The sequence below is a fragment of the Quercus lobata genome, chromosome 9 (assembly GCF_001633185.2).
Source record: "Quercus lobata isolate SW786 chromosome 9, ValleyOak3.0 Primary Assembly, whole genome shotgun sequence".
Classification (NCBI taxonomy): Eukaryota; Viridiplantae; Streptophyta; class Magnoliopsida; order Fagales; family Fagaceae; genus Quercus; species Quercus lobata.
Genome location: NC_044912.1, coordinates 33811941 through 33830273, shown reverse-complemented (window position 1 = coordinate 33830273; position 18333 = coordinate 33811941). Strand labels below are relative to the sequence as shown.

Genomic DNA, 18333 nt, shown 5'->3' with positions numbered 1-18333 from the left:
GTATGGAGTGAATTATTCTAGTTAAAGATTGCGACGCCACTTATAATAATAATAATAATAATGATGATGATGATGATGATGATGGTGTAACGGTTTTAGGCATGAATGAACTATAATTGCTTAAGGAAAATAAACTTTTACTGTTCAGACATAATCACCCAGGTGTTGACATGAGTTTTATTAGTTAGCACATTATAACTTTATATTGATCGATATTGATCGCAGTTTTCATGACCGGTTTTTAGAATAAGCCAAATTCTCATAAGGTGCAAGCCCACTCCTACACTAATTTAGACAAACTCTGTCAATAGTAAGATTCAAAAATTTTACTAAGAGCTTTTAAATATACACAACCTCTCAGAATAAATACTCATTAAGAAACTACATAATAAATGGACTTACACTATGGGGATGGACCCAAAAAAAAAAAAAAAAAAAAAATTTAGAATTAGACAATACATTTCTTACTGTCACCATATGAGTCATTTTTCCCATGGAACATACTTTCAATGATTTTTGGTCCTTAAATAGGTAATCCTCATATGTGACTCATAATTGTAAGGATTGATATGCAAGACAAACATTGGCCTTTTAATTGACTTGGTTTGTTGTCATTCAATAATTGCAACGTTTTGCTGCTTTTGCATGTTAAAAAGATGGTAAATGACCGGTGCTTGTTAAGATGCAAAAAAGACAAAAAAAAAATTGTTAGAAAAAAGTCAAAAAAGATCTCTCTCTCTCTCTCTCTCTCTCTCTCTCTCTTAAATTGATTGTTACGAATAGGGTTGGCTCTAGGCCTATGCCATTTAGGCCATTGCTTAGGGCTCTCTACTAGAGAAAGGTCCCAAATTTTAGAGTAAAAATTTAAATATATTTAATTTTTTTTTTTGAGATATAGGGAAAAAAAAAAAAAATTTTACATTTTTCCTCTACTTTTAAGAAGTTCTAAAGAATTGAGTAATGTTATAGATGATACAACTTTAAATATATAGGGCTTACAAATATGTGTCACTAATCACAATAAATAATTCATATAGGAAAATATTAGAAATACTATAAGTTTTACTTACAAATTGATGTGATAATTAATATGATTTGTGGACGACAATAACCTATTAAATACATTTTTAAATTACTTGTTGTGATTGGTGATACATCTTTATAACCCTTATGTTGTAAAATTTATAATATCTCTAACATCATTCATTCAGATACTTGTTTATTATCTTCTTTAAGTGTTACTAATCACATTCATTGTTATATAGTTTGTAAGTTTTTTGTAGTAAAATTTGTTATAGTTTTAGTATTTCTTCAAAAAAAAAAAAACATATTCCAAGATAAAAAGAATGAATTTTTGTTATAAAAAAATTATGATATTAAAAACTAGTTAAATATTAATTAAATAATAACAAAAATGTCCCATTTAAATATATTTCCTTAGACCTTAAAGTTTGTTGGACTACCCTGGTTATGAATTTTAAAAGTCGATCCATCAAATTACACCCAACTTAGCTTCTAAGAGCTTTACAACTTAACAAACACTGGTTTTTAGACCCCTGTAAACTAGATTGTTTAACCTAATTAATTAACCAAGTGAATACTTAGGTTTATTATTCAGATCTAAGTTATAAAAAAAAAAAAAAAAAAATCATATCATGCAAAGTGGCAGAAAAGTAAATAACACAACGATATGATGGCCCAGGAAAACCAAATCGGTAAAAAACCAGGGGAGGATTTAACTTAACTATTCTTAAGGTAAAAAGTAAATCCATTATAAAGAATCCAAGTTTACAATAAGATTTAGACTACTAACATCCTATTGCTACTATATGTAGAACTTACTGACACGACCACGTGCAAGCTCTGAATCCACAGACTCCTTCTCTATTAGGCCTTTGCAACACAAGCACCCACACTTGTGACAAAATACACAAACTCTCTTGTTTGTGACTCTAAGACCACCCTTGAAGGTTTAGATCATCTACACCTTTGATGACTAGAGAAGGCAGCAACTTCTACAACACCGGATCTAGAGATTCTTCAAGGAATAAAACCGGTAGAAGACATTAGAGAGTTTTTTGGGTACAAAATCCTAGATACAAAGGAAGCACACTCTTTTCTTTCTGAAAAGTTTTATGAAAACGTGCTTAGAGTTTCCTTTATATACTAGGAGAAGTAGATATGAAATTCTAATCTTTTATGGGCTTGAACTTTTGTTAGGCCGAACTTAAAATTTTGTAGATACGTGTTTCGATCGATCGAGCCTGTCTTTCGATCGGTCAAACCCGGCAGATTCTGAAATCTTCTTTCTGCAGCTTATATGTTCTTGAATCTTGACTTGAATCACCTTGAGTATTGTCTAATAATACCTATAGACTCTAAGATATATATCTAGACAAATTTTTGTTCACGATTTGCCAATTGTTCTAAACTTTTAGAACCTAACAAACTCCTCCTTTGGCAATTCGTGACAAAACTTATATACAAAATGAAATGTTCAAATACAAGAACAACTCAATACAATAAAATGCCCAATTACATCACAAATCTCAATCTAAGACTCCTAACCTAGAAGTTGCAATAAGAGGTAGAAGGTCTTGATTAGAATGTACCTGTCTTTCCTAAAAACACTCCAAAAATACATCACCGCATGTGTGAAAAGAAAGACATATAAACAATATGAAACAAAAGTAAACTAACTCTCCCCTTAAGTTAGATACATCAAAAACTTTTATTTTCTCCCCTTTTCAAAAACAATTTCAACTCCCCCTAAACAAAACAAACAGGATTCCCACATTTCATCTATTTCTCCCCCTTTTTGTCACGTATTGACAAAGACAACTCAAACAAAGAGTAGATTGACAGTAAACATGAGAGAAAAAAGAGAACTAAGGAATCACAAAATTCAAGGTCTATAGAAAATAGAGGCAACTCCCCCTATGAAGAGCAACAACTCTCTCTAAGAACAACAAAGGTTAAAAAAAAAATTTTTCCTCCTATAAAAATAGGACAAACAAAACATGTTTTGGGGAAAATTTTAGAGGTGGGGATAAATAAAAACACACAAACCAAACTTAAAAACTAAGTTGAGGATACACATGAAGAAAAATATTATCTCTTTCAATAAATGCAAACTTGACACTATGTGACCCATAAACAGTTGCATGAGTAAAGAAAATATTTGCACATTGATTATCCATTATATCTCTGAAGAAAAATATTTTCTGTAGTTCACACATAAAAAATAGCATATACTAAAATGTACAAATGACTCAAAAATTAATCAATCAATTTTTAAATCAAGTTGAGTACCCAATATAGCAAAGTGTATGCATGTTATGTGTGAAAACAATGAGAGATATGATTGCAAAACTGCAAGATGGATACAGGAAACAATGCAATGCATCTAAATCCTAAACATAAATGATGCATGAAAAAAATTTGGTCAAAAACTTAGAAACTGAAATTTTTTTAATTTCGATCAGTTGAGCATTGATTGAATACCAATTAAGTCAGGCCGAGAGTAATGATAAAAAATCAAGGGATTTTTGATCGGTCGAAAAACACATTTGATTGATCGAAATTCTAGAAATTTGAATTTTTTTGAAAAACTACAGAAGATTATGCAGAAAACAATTCAACCCAAGTAATTTCATGAATGAAATACATGAAAATGAGTTTAGATGTTTTTCAAAAACATGAGTTTTCAACCCAGAACTTCAAAACAAGGTTTTTAATCATCAAAAACACAATTTTTGCCAACCCTTAAACATATTTTGCATCAAACACCATAGAAAACATAATCTTAGATGGCCAAACTAAATTCACACACAATTTCATGTACTAAGTTTAGCAAAGAATAACTTGTGAAGTGTATGCAACTAGTAACAACATGAGATACATGTGAGGTGATTTGTAGATAGTAATCAAGCACAATTTATACATTATTCATCACACAAATTTGAAAGTGACTATCACCTAAAGAGTTATATCATATAAATCCCACATCTCCTAGAAAATAAACTTGCAATCATGTTATTTATTTTTGTTTTCTTCCTTATTGAATTATTTTTCTTTTCTTTTTCCATTTTTTATTCCTTTTTTCAAGGCTACACCTTATTTTCTTTTTGTATATGTGCTACACTTTCTCGAGCACAAAGTCTTATGATATGCACTAAGGTGTTTATGATTAGCTAGTAAACAGTGGTGAGATGATTATTTATGCATTTCTCTTAGAATTTTTTAGTCATTTCAATCAAAAGTATGTGACTTTAAAATCAAGAGCATATGATAAAAAACTATAAACAACTCACTCAAACATGCACTACATAGCTAAAATTAGCAAAGTGCAGAAAAATAAGTTCATCTAAGCTAAACAAGGTACACAGGCATGTTTTGCAAAGATAATAGGCCAACCTCAATTACATATTTATGATGTGTAATACAAAACAAATAAAAATATTTTTGGTTTAAAAAAAAAAATTTATGACCAAAAACAAAAAGCACACATTATGCTAAATGAACAATGCAAAACTATGCATGATAGTGCTTAACTATGCATGAACAACACCCACTTTAGCAAGTCTTTTCTTACCCATATAGCATGAGTCTTCGGTTTGTAGGTGAAAATTCATAAGAAGCAGAGTGTATTTGAGAGATTACACCAATCTTCTAAGAAACACTGAAATCCTACAAATTCCTTTCACAAGCCTCAAAAAGATCAACTGAAACAATAGTGTCATTTTTATTCAAAACATCACAATAAAAAACAATAAGACACTTAAAATTATCCTTGATAACAGGGATCAAGGATTAACTCTAGGTATAATAACCTAAATCAAGAGCTAACCCGCTCTGATACCACTTGTTAATTTTTAGACCCCTGTAAATTAGGTTGTTAATTAATTAACCAATTGAATACTTACGTTTATTATTCAGATTTAGGTTAAAACAAAATAATCATATCATGCAAAGCAGCGGTAAAGTAAATAATACAACAATATGATGACCTAGGAAAACCAAACCGGTAAAAAACCTAGGAAGGATTTAACTTAACTATTCTCAAGGTAAAAAGAAAATCCATTATAAAGAATCGAAGTTTACAATAAAACTAAGACCACTAACATCCTATAATAAGACACTTAAAATTATCCTTGATAACAGGGATCAAGGATTAACTCTAGGTATAATAACCTAAATCAAGAGCTAACCCGCTCTGATACCACTTGTTAATTTTTAGACCCCTGTAAATTAGGTTGTTAATTAATTAACCAAGTGAATACTTACGTTTATTATTTAGATTTAGGTTAAAACAAAATAATCATATCATGCAAAGCAGCGGTGAAGTAAATAATACAACAATATGATGACCTAGGAAAACTAAACCGATAAAAAACCTAGGAAGGATTTAACTTAACTATCCTCAAGGTAAAAAGCAAATCCATTATAGAGAGTCGAAGTTTACAATAAAACTTAGACCACTAATATCCTATTGCTACCACATGTAAAACTTACTGACACGATCACGTGCAAGTTCCGAATTCACAGACTCCTTCTCTATTAGTCCTTTGTAACACAAGCACCCACACTTATAACAAAATACACAAACTCTCCTGTTTGTAACTCCAAGACTACCCTTGAAAGTTTAGATCATCAACACTTTTGATGACTGGAGAAGGCAGCAACTTCTACAACACCGGATTTGGAGATTCTTCAAGGAATAATACCGTAGAAGACATTAGAGAGATTTTTTGGTACAAAACCCTAGATACAAAGTAGGCACACTCTTCTCTCTTTGAAAAGCCTTATAAAAATGTTTTAAGGGTTTTCTTTATATACTAGGAAAAGTAGATCTGCTTAGGGATTTCTCAACCTTAGCATAGGAGTAGGCCTTGGCCTTGGCCTCGTTACAGGCGTTTCGGATCCACTCCTCAACCACAAAAACATGTTGAGTAACTTGCATAAATACAACGAAGGAATCCCATGTAAAAAAAAAGAAAAAAAAAAATGAAAGAGCGGCTAAGTTTTTAATTCAAAGATTTGTTGGACTACTTACCATGGCAAGGCCCCTCTTCAGGGATAAGAAGAGGTCAGGCTGCTTGAAGCGCCTAACAACCTCTATATCTTTGGGAAGGAGAAGAGGCTGGTCTAGGGCCTCAGCAATGTTGCCTGAATGCCCTACTTGGAAGCTCCGAATTGAAGCATCCTAAGGTATGGGAGTGCCGTCCAGCTCCAGCCGGGGAGCCCAAGTACGCTGTGGTCGGCGCACTTCGGCCTTTAGGGAGTCCTCCTTGCTCTCCACCGAAGTCTCCCTCCTTTTTCTATCTTTATTTGTTTTTTGCTGTTTCGACTCCTTCAGTGGGGCAATCTCCCCTTCCTCGATCTCCTTCCCCTTCCTTTTCGTCTTTTGCAAATTTGGGTCGGGGTGCAGGGGGAGGGGGGAGGGGAGAAGGGGAAGCTGTGGATTGGGAGGAAGTTGGATCTTTGGGGCATCCTTAGACGGCTTTGTTCCTCACAGCGAGGAGACCTTTCAGTCCTTTTCTTGGATTAATATCCATCTCCTCATCCTCCTTGGAATTGGGATCTACACGGGCAATAATGAGCCTAGGGAAATAGGCAGTAGATTGCCTGTCTAGCTCGTCCTCGGAACCCCGAAGTTGGATTATAAGATCTGCCATTTCTTCTTTGTCTTCCTTGAAGTGGAATTGGTCAATCTCGACCTCGAGGGATAGACGCGAAGAAGCTGTTTCCTCCCTTGGTGCGACTACTTCCGATGGAGGTCATTGAGGAGGTAGTTTAACTGGTGGGAGGTCTCTCTGAGCCAAAAATCCAGGCACAAAAACGTCTATGTAGGCTAGTCTAGGATCACCGGCTCTTATTGCTTGGCTCACGTCCTGGTATGCTCTTGACAAAGGCTCGTAGTCGAGTATCAGGTGGATGGCTTGCAACTGCCTATCCTCGCTTATAAATATCTTCGACCTCAACAACTTGTTGAGACCCGGGACATTGACCAGGCTAAGTCTCAGAGCAACGTGCCCTTTATCTGCAAAAAAAACATCCGAGGGGAAAGTTAGGGTCTGATCAATGAAAATTATTGTCAGAAAAAGACGAAATGCTAAAGCTGAAAGGAAGTAAAGCTAAGAAGGCTAAATCCCTTACTGAGGGACCTAATTCTAGGATACCCCACCTGGTTCTCCCTCCCGAGTTGGGTAGTGAAGACCGTCGTGCTAATCCCCGAAGATGATCAGGTAATCAATCTTCAAGCCTTTGCTGGACTTAGGAAAATATGATACCATCCTAACAGTGTCAGTCCGGGACTTGAGATAAAACCCTGCCCTGGCAAGGGAATGACACTCGTACATGTGAACGACGTCGTGCCATGTGAGTCCTAAATTCATCTGCTCATTTAGAGCATCTACACTCCCTAAAACTCTAAACAGGTTGGGAGTGCACTAGTGGGGGCACAGTTTGTGGTTGATCAGGTAATCTCTGGTCACCTTACCCATAGGAAGTGTCATTCCTTCCTTTATGAAAGCGATCATAGGAATGACGACTTCACCCACTTTGCTATCTGTAAGAATTTGGTTTGGGGCACAATATTACAAGGCTACTCCCTGTGGAATGTGGTACCTAGCCCTAAACCCTTCCATACCGGCATCAGTTAAACCTACCCATTTGGTTAAGCTAAAGAGAAGTGGGTGAAGTTTTTAAAGAAAGGAGACGAAGAATGAGGGGCCGAGGAGATTGGCTAAGGAGAAAACAACCTAGAAGAAAAATAAAAACTTACGGAAAAATGAATGAGTGACATTGTAGGAAGTTCTTGAAAGATTGAGAGTTCTTGAAAGTTTGAGAGTCTTTGTAAAGTGAGAAAGAATAAGCCCTTCAAGTGCCTTATATGGGAAGAGGAATTGAGTGGGAGTTATCCCGCTCAAAATTCGAAGAGAAATGTCCATCGTAGGATCTGCTCCTCACCGTTAGATGAGGGGAACAAAGCACCGCTTGGAGGAATTAATGACACGTCGCGGGCTCTGAAGCGTCAATAACAATTATGGGGCGTGCAAAGCGGTACTCCCACACGTGTAAACTAGGGAAATGGGTGACCTTAACTTGTAACAAATCAAAACGCCACTTTTTCTCCTAGGATAAGAGGGAAAAACCGGAGTTTTAAGGGGCTATTGTAGGGATAAGGGCCCAAAATTGTATATTGGGTCTTGGGTTTTGACTGAGGACGTTGAGTTCAGAGTTCTATAAGTAACATGCAAGTGAAGAGGTGGTCCGAGGAGGATTGTCTCCTCAGATAAACAAAGCACAGATCAAATGCATATTCTATCACTAAAGTGACCTTTCAAGAAATTTCACTGAGAATGACATGCATTATAAACGTACTGAGAGAATGGGAGTTAGGAAATATCTAAGGAAAAACTGTTGCCACCGCATTGAATGCCCTACAGCGAACTTTCTGGCCGTATTTATGTGGAGAAGACCCTTGAACAGCATTGCTTTGGCTACCATAACTCACAGAAGGCCTGAAAGGGTGTCTGATGGGACAAACACTCGAGTAGTAGCTCAAATGATGAACAAGTGTAGGATCAAGATCGTCCAAAGGGAACTATATAATGTAAGAGATCCCTTATGAAGGAGGGGGGGAAGAAAGAGAGGAAGAAAGGACTGTAGCAATCAAAATTGTATTTGTAATCTGTTCAATTGATTTATAGTAGAACTCACCTCCTCAGACTATGTCGAGAGCGAATTTATCTGGATCAATCTCTCTTGCTTTTGTTTGATTATCTTTCAAATCCATTCTATCCGTTGTCCAACTCATTAGGGCCTAATTCTCTAATCCACTATTTACAAATTTATTATATTGGGTTCATTGGGCTAATATCCCTTTACATTTTGGGTTTTGGCTCCAAAATATGTCCTTACAATACCTATAGACTCTAAGATCTATATTTAAACAAATTTGTATTCACGATTTGTGTGGGTGCATTTTAGAGCACTTGAAGCAGTGGAACTAAAATAGCTTTTTTGCTCCACCAAAACACAAAAAAAAAAAACCCATACAATAATGAAGCTAAACTTATTTTTTTTTAGCTTCATTGCTACAATGCACATCTATCTATGGATGTGCACTGTAGCTTATAGCTAAAAAAAAAAAAATTTATTTCCTGCCAGGTTGTGTGTGTGGTTGTGATGATTGTATGTAGTAGATATATTATTTTATTGTAGTAGATATCTTATTTTATTGTGATGTTTATATGATTTTATTGTATTGAAAGATAAAATAGATTCACTACTACAGCATGTGTGTAGGTAAAATAGATAAAGTAACTTTTTGTAGTGCCAAATAGCTAAATTTTTAGCTTTACTGCTGTGGATGCTTTTATACATGAATTATTTTTGGTGTATTTAGCAAAAAAAAAAAAAATACATTATTTTTGTTGTCTTATTTATAAAGGGATGGAATAGCCGAGCGCGGACCTTTTTGGATCTTTTTTTGGTAAAATTTATAAAGGGATCTCGATCTTTAGGGGGAGGTCCACTAATAACCCCCACAATTATTACAAGGTAAATGATACTTGTTAGCAAAACTTGCATCATAAGCAATATGCTCTTTCATTTTCTACTTGCTCTTATCCGTTTCATTTTCTAATTCAAACAGCAGATGGATGGAATTCACCTAGTAATTTTGCTATCATCCCAAAACAACAAGGCAAGAGCATTTGAATCAAAAGAGAAAAAAGTATCAATTTTACACGTTTTAAGCTCTAAAATCACTTACATCAGTCAAGTTAAAAATACTTAAATTTATAAAATTACTACAATAACTAATACTATTCACTTTTTCCATTTAGTTTTCTATTCTTTATTTACATATTTCGATAATAAAGAAAGAAAGTGAATAATAGTTATTGTGTGTGAAAAAGAAGAAAATTACAAAAAATTAAAAAAAATTGATATTTTAATGTAATATAGTGAAAATAGATGAATGATGTTAGGTGTTTTAAGAAATTAGTATATAAAATAACTAAAAAATAGATTCTTATATTAAAATAATAGACACAAATTTTTGCATAAGATGGATGCTATAAATATAATATATTCCGGGCGAAAAAAAGTACAAAAGTGATTCATAAAATAAAAGAAACATGAAAAAAATATACGAGAGAGAGAGAGAGAGAGAGAGAGAGAAATGGGTGGCATTGCTTTCAAATGACAACTAGATTATAATGAAAATCTACTACAAATATGAGAATTTTGAAAGCCCAAAATGAGCCTCCTAAAACTATCATGTGAGCACCCATAATAACTTGTCTCTATACATGACGTGTACACATGCTAATGTTGTATGTATGTAATATCACCATACACCGTCTGACCAAACCATGATCAACCCTCCAAAACACACGTGGCGGCCACTATGGAACCCCACAATACAATTCATTTTTTCAATTTTTTTTTGTTTTTTGTTTGGGGTCAAATACAATTCATCTTTCATTTTCATTTTCAATTTCTAGCATTCTAAACATTCGCAACACTAATCAATATCCACGCTCCCAAAGCCACAGGTACACTCATAGACTTTTTTTTTGGTCTCGTGTACCTACCCCACCCAACAAATGTATCAGCAGCCCCCCTAAACAGTACCGTATTAATAAATAATACTGGGCCCCACTTCAATATGTCTTCGGCAGATACATGAACATATCCTGCAACGGCGACATCTGACTGCTACTCCCACCCTGTAATTGCGAAACAAACCCATTGTCCATGGCATCCATGTAATTAAACGGAAATTCAAGGTTCTTTTCCCAGTACTTCGGCTCGCTCTGCACCTCGCACGTGAACTCAGGCGATACCACGTGCTCCGAGCAGCTCGAGTCCGTGTGCAGCCGCGGCACCGAATCCGACGTGTCAAAGTACACGTATTCATTCGCCGCAACCGTCGGAAGAGCCGCCGGTGGCGGCAGCGCACACGTGTTCAAAATCTCCGGCTTCTTATCCTCCATTTCCGAGTTGTTATGCATTTTGTTACTAGCATTCAATAGCTCTTGCTTTTCCAGAGTGCCCTTCTTGTTATATATACGACACAAAACCCAATCATCCAGCTGAAAAAAAAAAACAAAAAAATCACAACCGTTGGATCAGAATAGATCGATCAAAAATCGATATATAACCAGAAGATTCTTTAATAGATAAGAAGGAATATTTTCCTTAAGGAGAAAGTGTTAGATTAATTTCGCTATCGTGTCCGGATTATGTCTGAGTCACTAAAGTTAATTGGCGCCACATACTTCATGTGGTGGACCACATGATCGGTGAAGATCACGTTTTCAATTAAAAACAACGTTAAATCTAGTCCGTTCATTTCATTAAGAGCGTAAATTTTTTTTGGGCAGTGGAATGGAATCTTAAAAAGGTCAGAACCGTCCAACTGGTATTGAGACAATAACAGTCAAATCATCATCCCTGACGTGTGCCTACCATGCATCGAAATGTCCATTTTGCCCCTACTCATAATTACAGTAATTTCCATTAGGTAAAAATGTAAAAACGAATAAAAATATACCCTTAAGCTGTTCTTTTTGCGAGCAGAGCGATCCACATCGGCGAGCCGATACTCATGCATAATCCAATTGGTTTTCTCTCCTCTTGGAGCTTTTCCGGCATAGAAAACCAGAGCCTTCTTGATCCCAACCGGCTTCGGATTCCCGATCGGCTTATCAGCTCCGGTAGCCTTCCAGTACCCAGTTCCGGCCGCACGATTCGGCCTTGAACCGTTCGGGTACTTCCGGTCTCTAGGCGAAAAGAAGTACCACTCTTTCTCTCCATACAAAGCCTTACCTGTAAAATTTAAATCATACCACCACATCAATAAACAAATATAAAAACAGTTATAACTCAACCATCATGTTCTATATAGCCTTATCAGTTCATGGTTTGAAAAAAAAAAAAAAAAAAAATTACCAGGAAGTTCCCATGGATCGTATTTGTAAAGGTCGATCTCAGCTATAATAGGCACAGCAATAGACTGTGAAGCACATTTACGGCAGAGATAGTGCATGACAAGCTCTTCATCAGTAGGGTGAAACCTGAACCCAGGAGGTAAAACCAACTCAGTCGACATTTTTTTGTTTTTTTTTTACCTTCCTAAAACTCTCTCTCTCTCTCTCTCTTTCTCTACAAAAATAAATATTTTATTATTTTTTTTTCACTTCTTTGGAGTAAGCTTCGAAGGCGCTTGAAACTTAGAACGCAAGGGAGAGAAGGGAATTTATAGGGAAGGAAAGGGAGGCGAGGGGGACACGTGGCGAAAAAGGAGGGCGGGGAGTTTCTAGAAGACACGTGGGCGATAACGTATGTGCGGACTAAGGGAAAGGCAGCCGGCACAGGTGGCGACTGAGTAAGTGCGGTGCGTGCGTGTACATTGCCCACAATTTTGTCACTGCTTACGTCAACTGTTTTGGACTGGTGTGGGATGGAGTCGGTCTGGGACCCACTCTTAGTCAGTCACTCTTGGGATTCGCATTTTAGTCGGCGGGTTGTTTTTGTTAGAGATTTTCGCTTTTTGCCTTTTCTTTTTTTTTCAGCGGTGTTCCAGCCGACGGTTTCACGGGGATCGTGGGTACACGTCAGCACTGCTTCCTGCCGCGTGTTTTCGCTGATGTATTTGCACAAAATTTTATTTTTTAGTTTCACTTTTTTAAGAAAAATATTATATATATATATATATATATATATATTGAAGATATTTTTAAAAACGAGATTGAAAAAGGGGTAGTTTTAAGCTAATGCAATATCCTCTAATTACCAAAATAAATAAAAAAGGGTAATTTTTGTATAATTTGTGATTGGATATAACTATTGAGATTTTCTTTTACATAAATATTTCTATTAATAAATTTCTTTTTGTTCCTTAAGCTTTGAAGAACGGGGCAATGAGGTATTATATAAAATTCTTTGTTCACAACATTTTGAAAAGTAAAAGACATGTTTTAAAATTTAATATAGTTAAGATATATCTCGTTCAATTAGTTTTTTCTGCCACATCGGTTATAACATAAAACGAACCCCCTCAACAATTATGGATTTTATGCAATACTTAGGTGCAATAGTACTTTAATAATTTTTTTTTTTTTTTTTAGAATCTGTCCAATTGACTTTATAACTTAAGAAAAAGGCTTATCAGCCCAAAAAAAAGTACTGATGTCTGGAGGAAATGAATTTCTTTAAATATAAGTCTTTTAATAAGACCACAAAAAAGTATACAAATGAATTTCTTTAGATATAAAAAGGGGCCAATTTCATGTAGCTTGTGATTTGGATGTAATTATTAATATTTTATCTCAAAAAAGTCTTTTTATTAATAGATTTCTCATTATTCCTCAAACTCTGGAGAATCAAGGCGGCTGAATGGTAAAGCAATAGATGCGGTCGTCCAAGGCCCCAAGTAAAAAAAGACTTCCATATTTTAACCAATAGGGTTATATATAATCAATAAATAAAATAATATATTTTTATTAAATGAAAAACAAAAAAGTGAGAAAAATGCTAAGTCCACGTTATTTTTTACAACACTTTTACAACAAATGCTAAATAGCAAATTGTTATAGCTTATTATTGATGACAAAAAAATAATTATAGTGGTGTTCTAAAATAGAAAACAAGAAGCAACTTAAAACTTAGGATTTGTTGTAAAAAATATTGTGAATGTTGCACTTTTAAAAAATAAAATAATAATAAGAGTTGAGTTAGCAAACTTTTATTAGTTTTCATCTAAGCCTACTATTAACACAACTCTTTTATTTACCACTATCAATCTACCACATCAACAAGTGTGAAAAGTTTTGTCAAATTTTTTGTGTCTATAAATTTTTTTAAAAAAAGAAAGAATTATACGTAGTTCATGTTAATCAGTAATAATTTTGTATCTAAAACAAGATAATCAGTTTTTGCATTAGGCTCCTAAATGCATCAAGTCGCCCCTGTGGAGAATGTTGCGGCACATTATAGTAAGTTTTCTATTCCCAACATTTCGAAAAGAAGACGACATGTTTTAGGTTTTAATATTAGTCAAGACATATCATGTTGAATCATTTATTTTTGCCACATCACTTATATCAAGAAATGAATTCCTTCTTCCGTTACAAATCCCGTACAATATCTAGGGTATCGCCCAAGACATAATAGTACTTTAACTACTGATATTGAAAGTTAAAGCCCTTTAATAATAATAATAATAAAAAAGTTAAAAACTTTTATTATCTAAAGGGAAAAATTTCATGTACTTTGTGATTAGATGTAGCTAATAAGATTTCATATCAGATAAAATCCTTCTATGAATGGATTTCTTCTTGTTCCACAAACTCTGGTAAATGTTGTAGCTTAATATAGTAGGTTCTTTGTTCCCAACATTCCAGAAAGTAATCGACAAGTTAAATGTTAATGTAGTCGAGGCATATGTTGTTGAATTAGACTTTTTCACTACGTCGCGTATAATAGAACACAAGCCCCTTCTATTGTTAGGGATCTTGTACAATATTTAAGGTATTTCACAGGATGTAATAGTACTTCAATAATTGAGATTGAAAGTTAAAGCTCTTTAATTAATTTTTCTATAAAAAGTTAAATAGTTAAAAAAAATTATATGATCTAAATTAAAGAGGGGCAGCTTTCGTGTGGTTTGAAATTGGATATAATTATTAAGATTTTCTCTTGTATCAATCTTTATTAATAGATTCATTTTTGTTCTCAAACTCCGGGGAATGTTGCAGTGTGTAAGTTCTTTGTTCCCAACATTTCAGAAAGTAGAAAAGTTGAATGTAGTCAAGTTATATCTCTTTGAATCAATTTTTTGCGCCATGTATCATATAACTGAAAACGAATCCCCTCGACTGTTGAAAACGAATCCCCTCAACGAAATTCCTTCAATACTACAAAAAGGGTTTTTTTTTTTTTTTTAAATTAAAAAAGTAAAACTTTTTTTAAAAAAAATTTAAGAGCAAAGCTTTTTTAATTTCTCAACTCACAATCTTAGTAATTTTTTAACTCAAGATCTTAGTCATCGATTGCATGGGATCTCAAATAGAGAAAGTTGCAGACTATTAAAGGAAAAGAAATCTAGGACCATAAGATTGAACTTAGTGAGAGGAGAAATTTTTGATTGATAACTAACTTCTTTGATCATGCATATTTAATGAATAAGAGATTGAGGAAAAATAGATAAGAAATTACATGTGAGAGTGTATGTAATAAATTTTAAAAGTTTATCAAATAATAATTTTTTTTTGGGATAAATATCAAGTAAAATATTTGAATCTATATGGATGCTAATCCATCCATTTATTAATAAGAACGATTACGTTTATAATATTTTTACAACAAATCTTAGATGATATGTTATTATTAGTTATAATTTGAATTCACAATTGAAATTTTTTTTTACCCGCTAATAACAATCTGTCACATAAAATTTGTTATGAATATGTTGTAAAGTACTTATTTTTATTAATAGTCTCAATGATTATAAAAGATTTCAATTTCTTAAATTTTAAAAGGTGTATTGACGAACTGAACATAGGATAGGCATAGGATAGCAGTAGCTCTAGTTAATAGTTATGCTGCCCTGAATGACTCTCGAATTGGTCACTATCCCAACTATCATATTCGGCAATGTCTGGTGAATTATGGTAGAATGAATTGGCATCATCTACCACAACATATATACAATATAATTGTGCCCACAGAGATATGGAATAGTTACCTCATCTTTTTTTTTGTTTTGATGAATGAATAGTAACCTCACCTAACTCTTATGCCGAGCTCACATGCTTTCGATGAAAGAAAATGAAGCACTACAGCTTTATTTATGAAAAGCGAAAATGACCACTATGCTATATATGCCTATAATCGTCAAAAAACCTGTACATTTCAATGGTTTTTGGTAAATGCCCATTATAGTAACTAGGTTGTACCCAACCTTAAAAAGTTTATTGTACTCTCTCAATTAAAGTTGAGCCAATAATGATACTCTTTAATGGTTCTTTACCTTTTACTTTCTTCCTTGCTCTCTTTTGATTGATTATCCCCACAGTAGAGTCTGTGTCTCTGTCGTCTCTCTTGAAAACCTAACCCTGGGATGGGATGGGAATCATGGGATGTGTGTTGTTGTTTTTTATTTTTACAAAATAGTATTTAATTTTGGATAAAATAACTACTCTATCATCTACTTTTTTTCTTTTTTTCATTTAACGATTTATTCTCAAATATCCACTCTTCACACGTGGAAACCCAGTTTTGTAGCAACTCGTAGTATCGAATGTCTAATTAAGACCAATCATGGTTTACTTCTTTTTTTAGAAGGGTTACTACTTTCTATTAAATGTATTGAAATTTGTTGGAGTCATGTCTTTTTTTTGCTCATGTCACTGGAGATAATATTCTACATGTAAATTAAAAAAATTTCTTTCTCCACAAATCAGGTGGCGGTAATGCCCCATGAGTACTGAATAAATTACTTTCATTAATAAGGAAAGACAACATAATAAAAGTTTCGGTATAATTTTTTTTTTTTTTTTGACCAAAGGCGATAAAAAAGTTTCGGTATAATTAGCTTGAGTATCTTTGATTTAACACCTGTAAATAGTTAATACAACATTATCTCCCTTCAATTTAACAAATTTTATTGGCAAATTGACCAGCCAATCTTTGTGTCGTCAATATTTTTAATAATAAATGCAATTAACAAGGCACATAGAAATGTGTAAAATAATTCTTTTAAAATATCACGTGTTATTATTATTATTATTTTTTTGCTAAGTTACAATGTCATGTCAACGAACATAATATTCTTCATTTAAATGAAGTGAAGTTTTTAAAAATTAAAAGTTCATTAACATTTCTTACCGTTTTCTTAAAAAAAAAAAAAAAAAAAAATCATTAAAACGTTCATACAAATTTTGGTCACAATATATAAAAGAAAAATCTTTTTGTCCACAATTCATATATGAAAATGTACACCGTCTCCCTTCAAAAAATATGGGTTTATTTGAAAATGTACACATTTTATGAAAAAAGTAATAAAAATAAGGGTCCGATTAATGTGTACCCAAATCATCTATTTTTTGAAACATTTTTTTAGGAATTGAAAAAACTGTTAATATTTTTTTAATTCCCGAAATTTTTTTTCTAAAAATGATTAATTATTGTGTGCCCTTAGGGCACACATTAGCAAAATCCTAAAAATAAACTCTATTTAAAATGTTCACAAACTTTTTTTTTTGAGAATCTTTATCACCCGTTCTGTTTATATTAATTGTATTGTCATTGTCAAAATATTTTTATAGTAAATGCAATTGAAAAGGCACTCGGTAAAGTGTAAAATAAATATTTTTACATTATTTTTTTGGTAATGGACAAAAAATTTGGAATATTAAAATCCTCTCTATTTAAAAATTGATTTATTTTATAGTTCAGATTAAATATTAGGGTAAAGTGCAAATTATACTCCTAAAGTTAGAGAGTTTTTTAGATTTTTCACACTAAAGTTTTAAACATTTGATTTTATACCCTAAAGTTATATTTCATTTGCATTAGCAACCAATTTGTCCATATTTTGTATTAAGTGCCACATAAACTTTCAATTGGACGAATTAAATATGCGTGGTAATTAGTTTATGCGACACTTAATTGAAAATATGAATGCTTGCATTGCTAATACAAACAAAATATAATTTTAGAGGATAAAATTTAAATTCTGAAACTTTGACATGTAAAATCTATGAACTATCTAACTTGAGGGATGTAATTTAAATATTATAAATCTAAAATTGTATCCAATGACACATCATTGAAAAAATTTCAATAACATTCTCTAGTCTCTACATTGTTAGACTCAAAAATAAAATCTTAACAACAGAATACTCTTTCCATACAAGAATTGAAGGAATATTTGAACTTAGTTTTTTATTATTGTTATTTTATTTTTATTCTATAAATTGATACTTAGAAATAAGAGATTTGAAATTTAAGGCTCGGTTTGGTATATGTGTTTGAACATATGTTTTTAGTTTTTAAATAACATTACATATATTTCTACATACTTTTTTTCACACATGTATTTTTAAAAAAATTAAAAACTGTTGTTTAAACACACGTACCAAATAGACTTTAAATATTTTCATTGAAAACAAAAAGAAATGTGAGTCAATTAAGCAACAAAAACTTTTGAATAGTAAAGTTTGGTTGAGACCGCCAATCACACGAAATATTCTTTCAAAAGCACAAAACATATTTTTCTCTTTTCTTTATGTACGCACATGTTTTATGTCGTCC

General features: G+C 33.2%; 1 protein-coding gene across 1 annotated transcript; it reads right to left on the bottom strand.

The window, feature by feature from the left end:
* Positions 1-10193: 10193 nt before the first annotated feature.
* Positions 10194-12212, bottom strand: LOC115960736 (NAC domain-containing protein 2-like). The gene is made up of 3 exons (XM_031079716.1): positions 11968-12212; positions 11570-11844; positions 10194-11108 (listed from the first exon to the last, which is right to left on the bottom strand). Exons 1-3 carry the CDS (start codon positions 12125-12127, stop codon positions 10677-10679), a joined length of 867 nt encoding a protein of 288 aa, XP_030935576.1. The 5' UTR covers positions 12128-12212; the 3' UTR covers positions 10194-10676.
* Between the last annotated feature and the right edge of the window lie 6121 nt (positions 12213-18333).

Bases quoted from the DNA above. Each gene is read 5' to 3' on its own strand.
- LOC115960736 (XM_031079716.1), bottom strand. From the start codon at position 12,127: ATGTCGACTGAGTTGGTTTTACCTCCTGGGTTCAGGTTTCACCCTACT. The intron at 11,845-11,967 runs GTAATTTTTTTT...TAAATTTTACAG, and splicing joins CGATCCATGGGAACTTCCTG to GTAAGGCTTTGTATGGAGAG. The intron at 11,109-11,569 runs GTATATTTTTAT...TTTTTTTTTCAG, and splicing joins GCAAAAAGAACAGCTTAAGG to CTGGATGATTGGGTTTTGTG.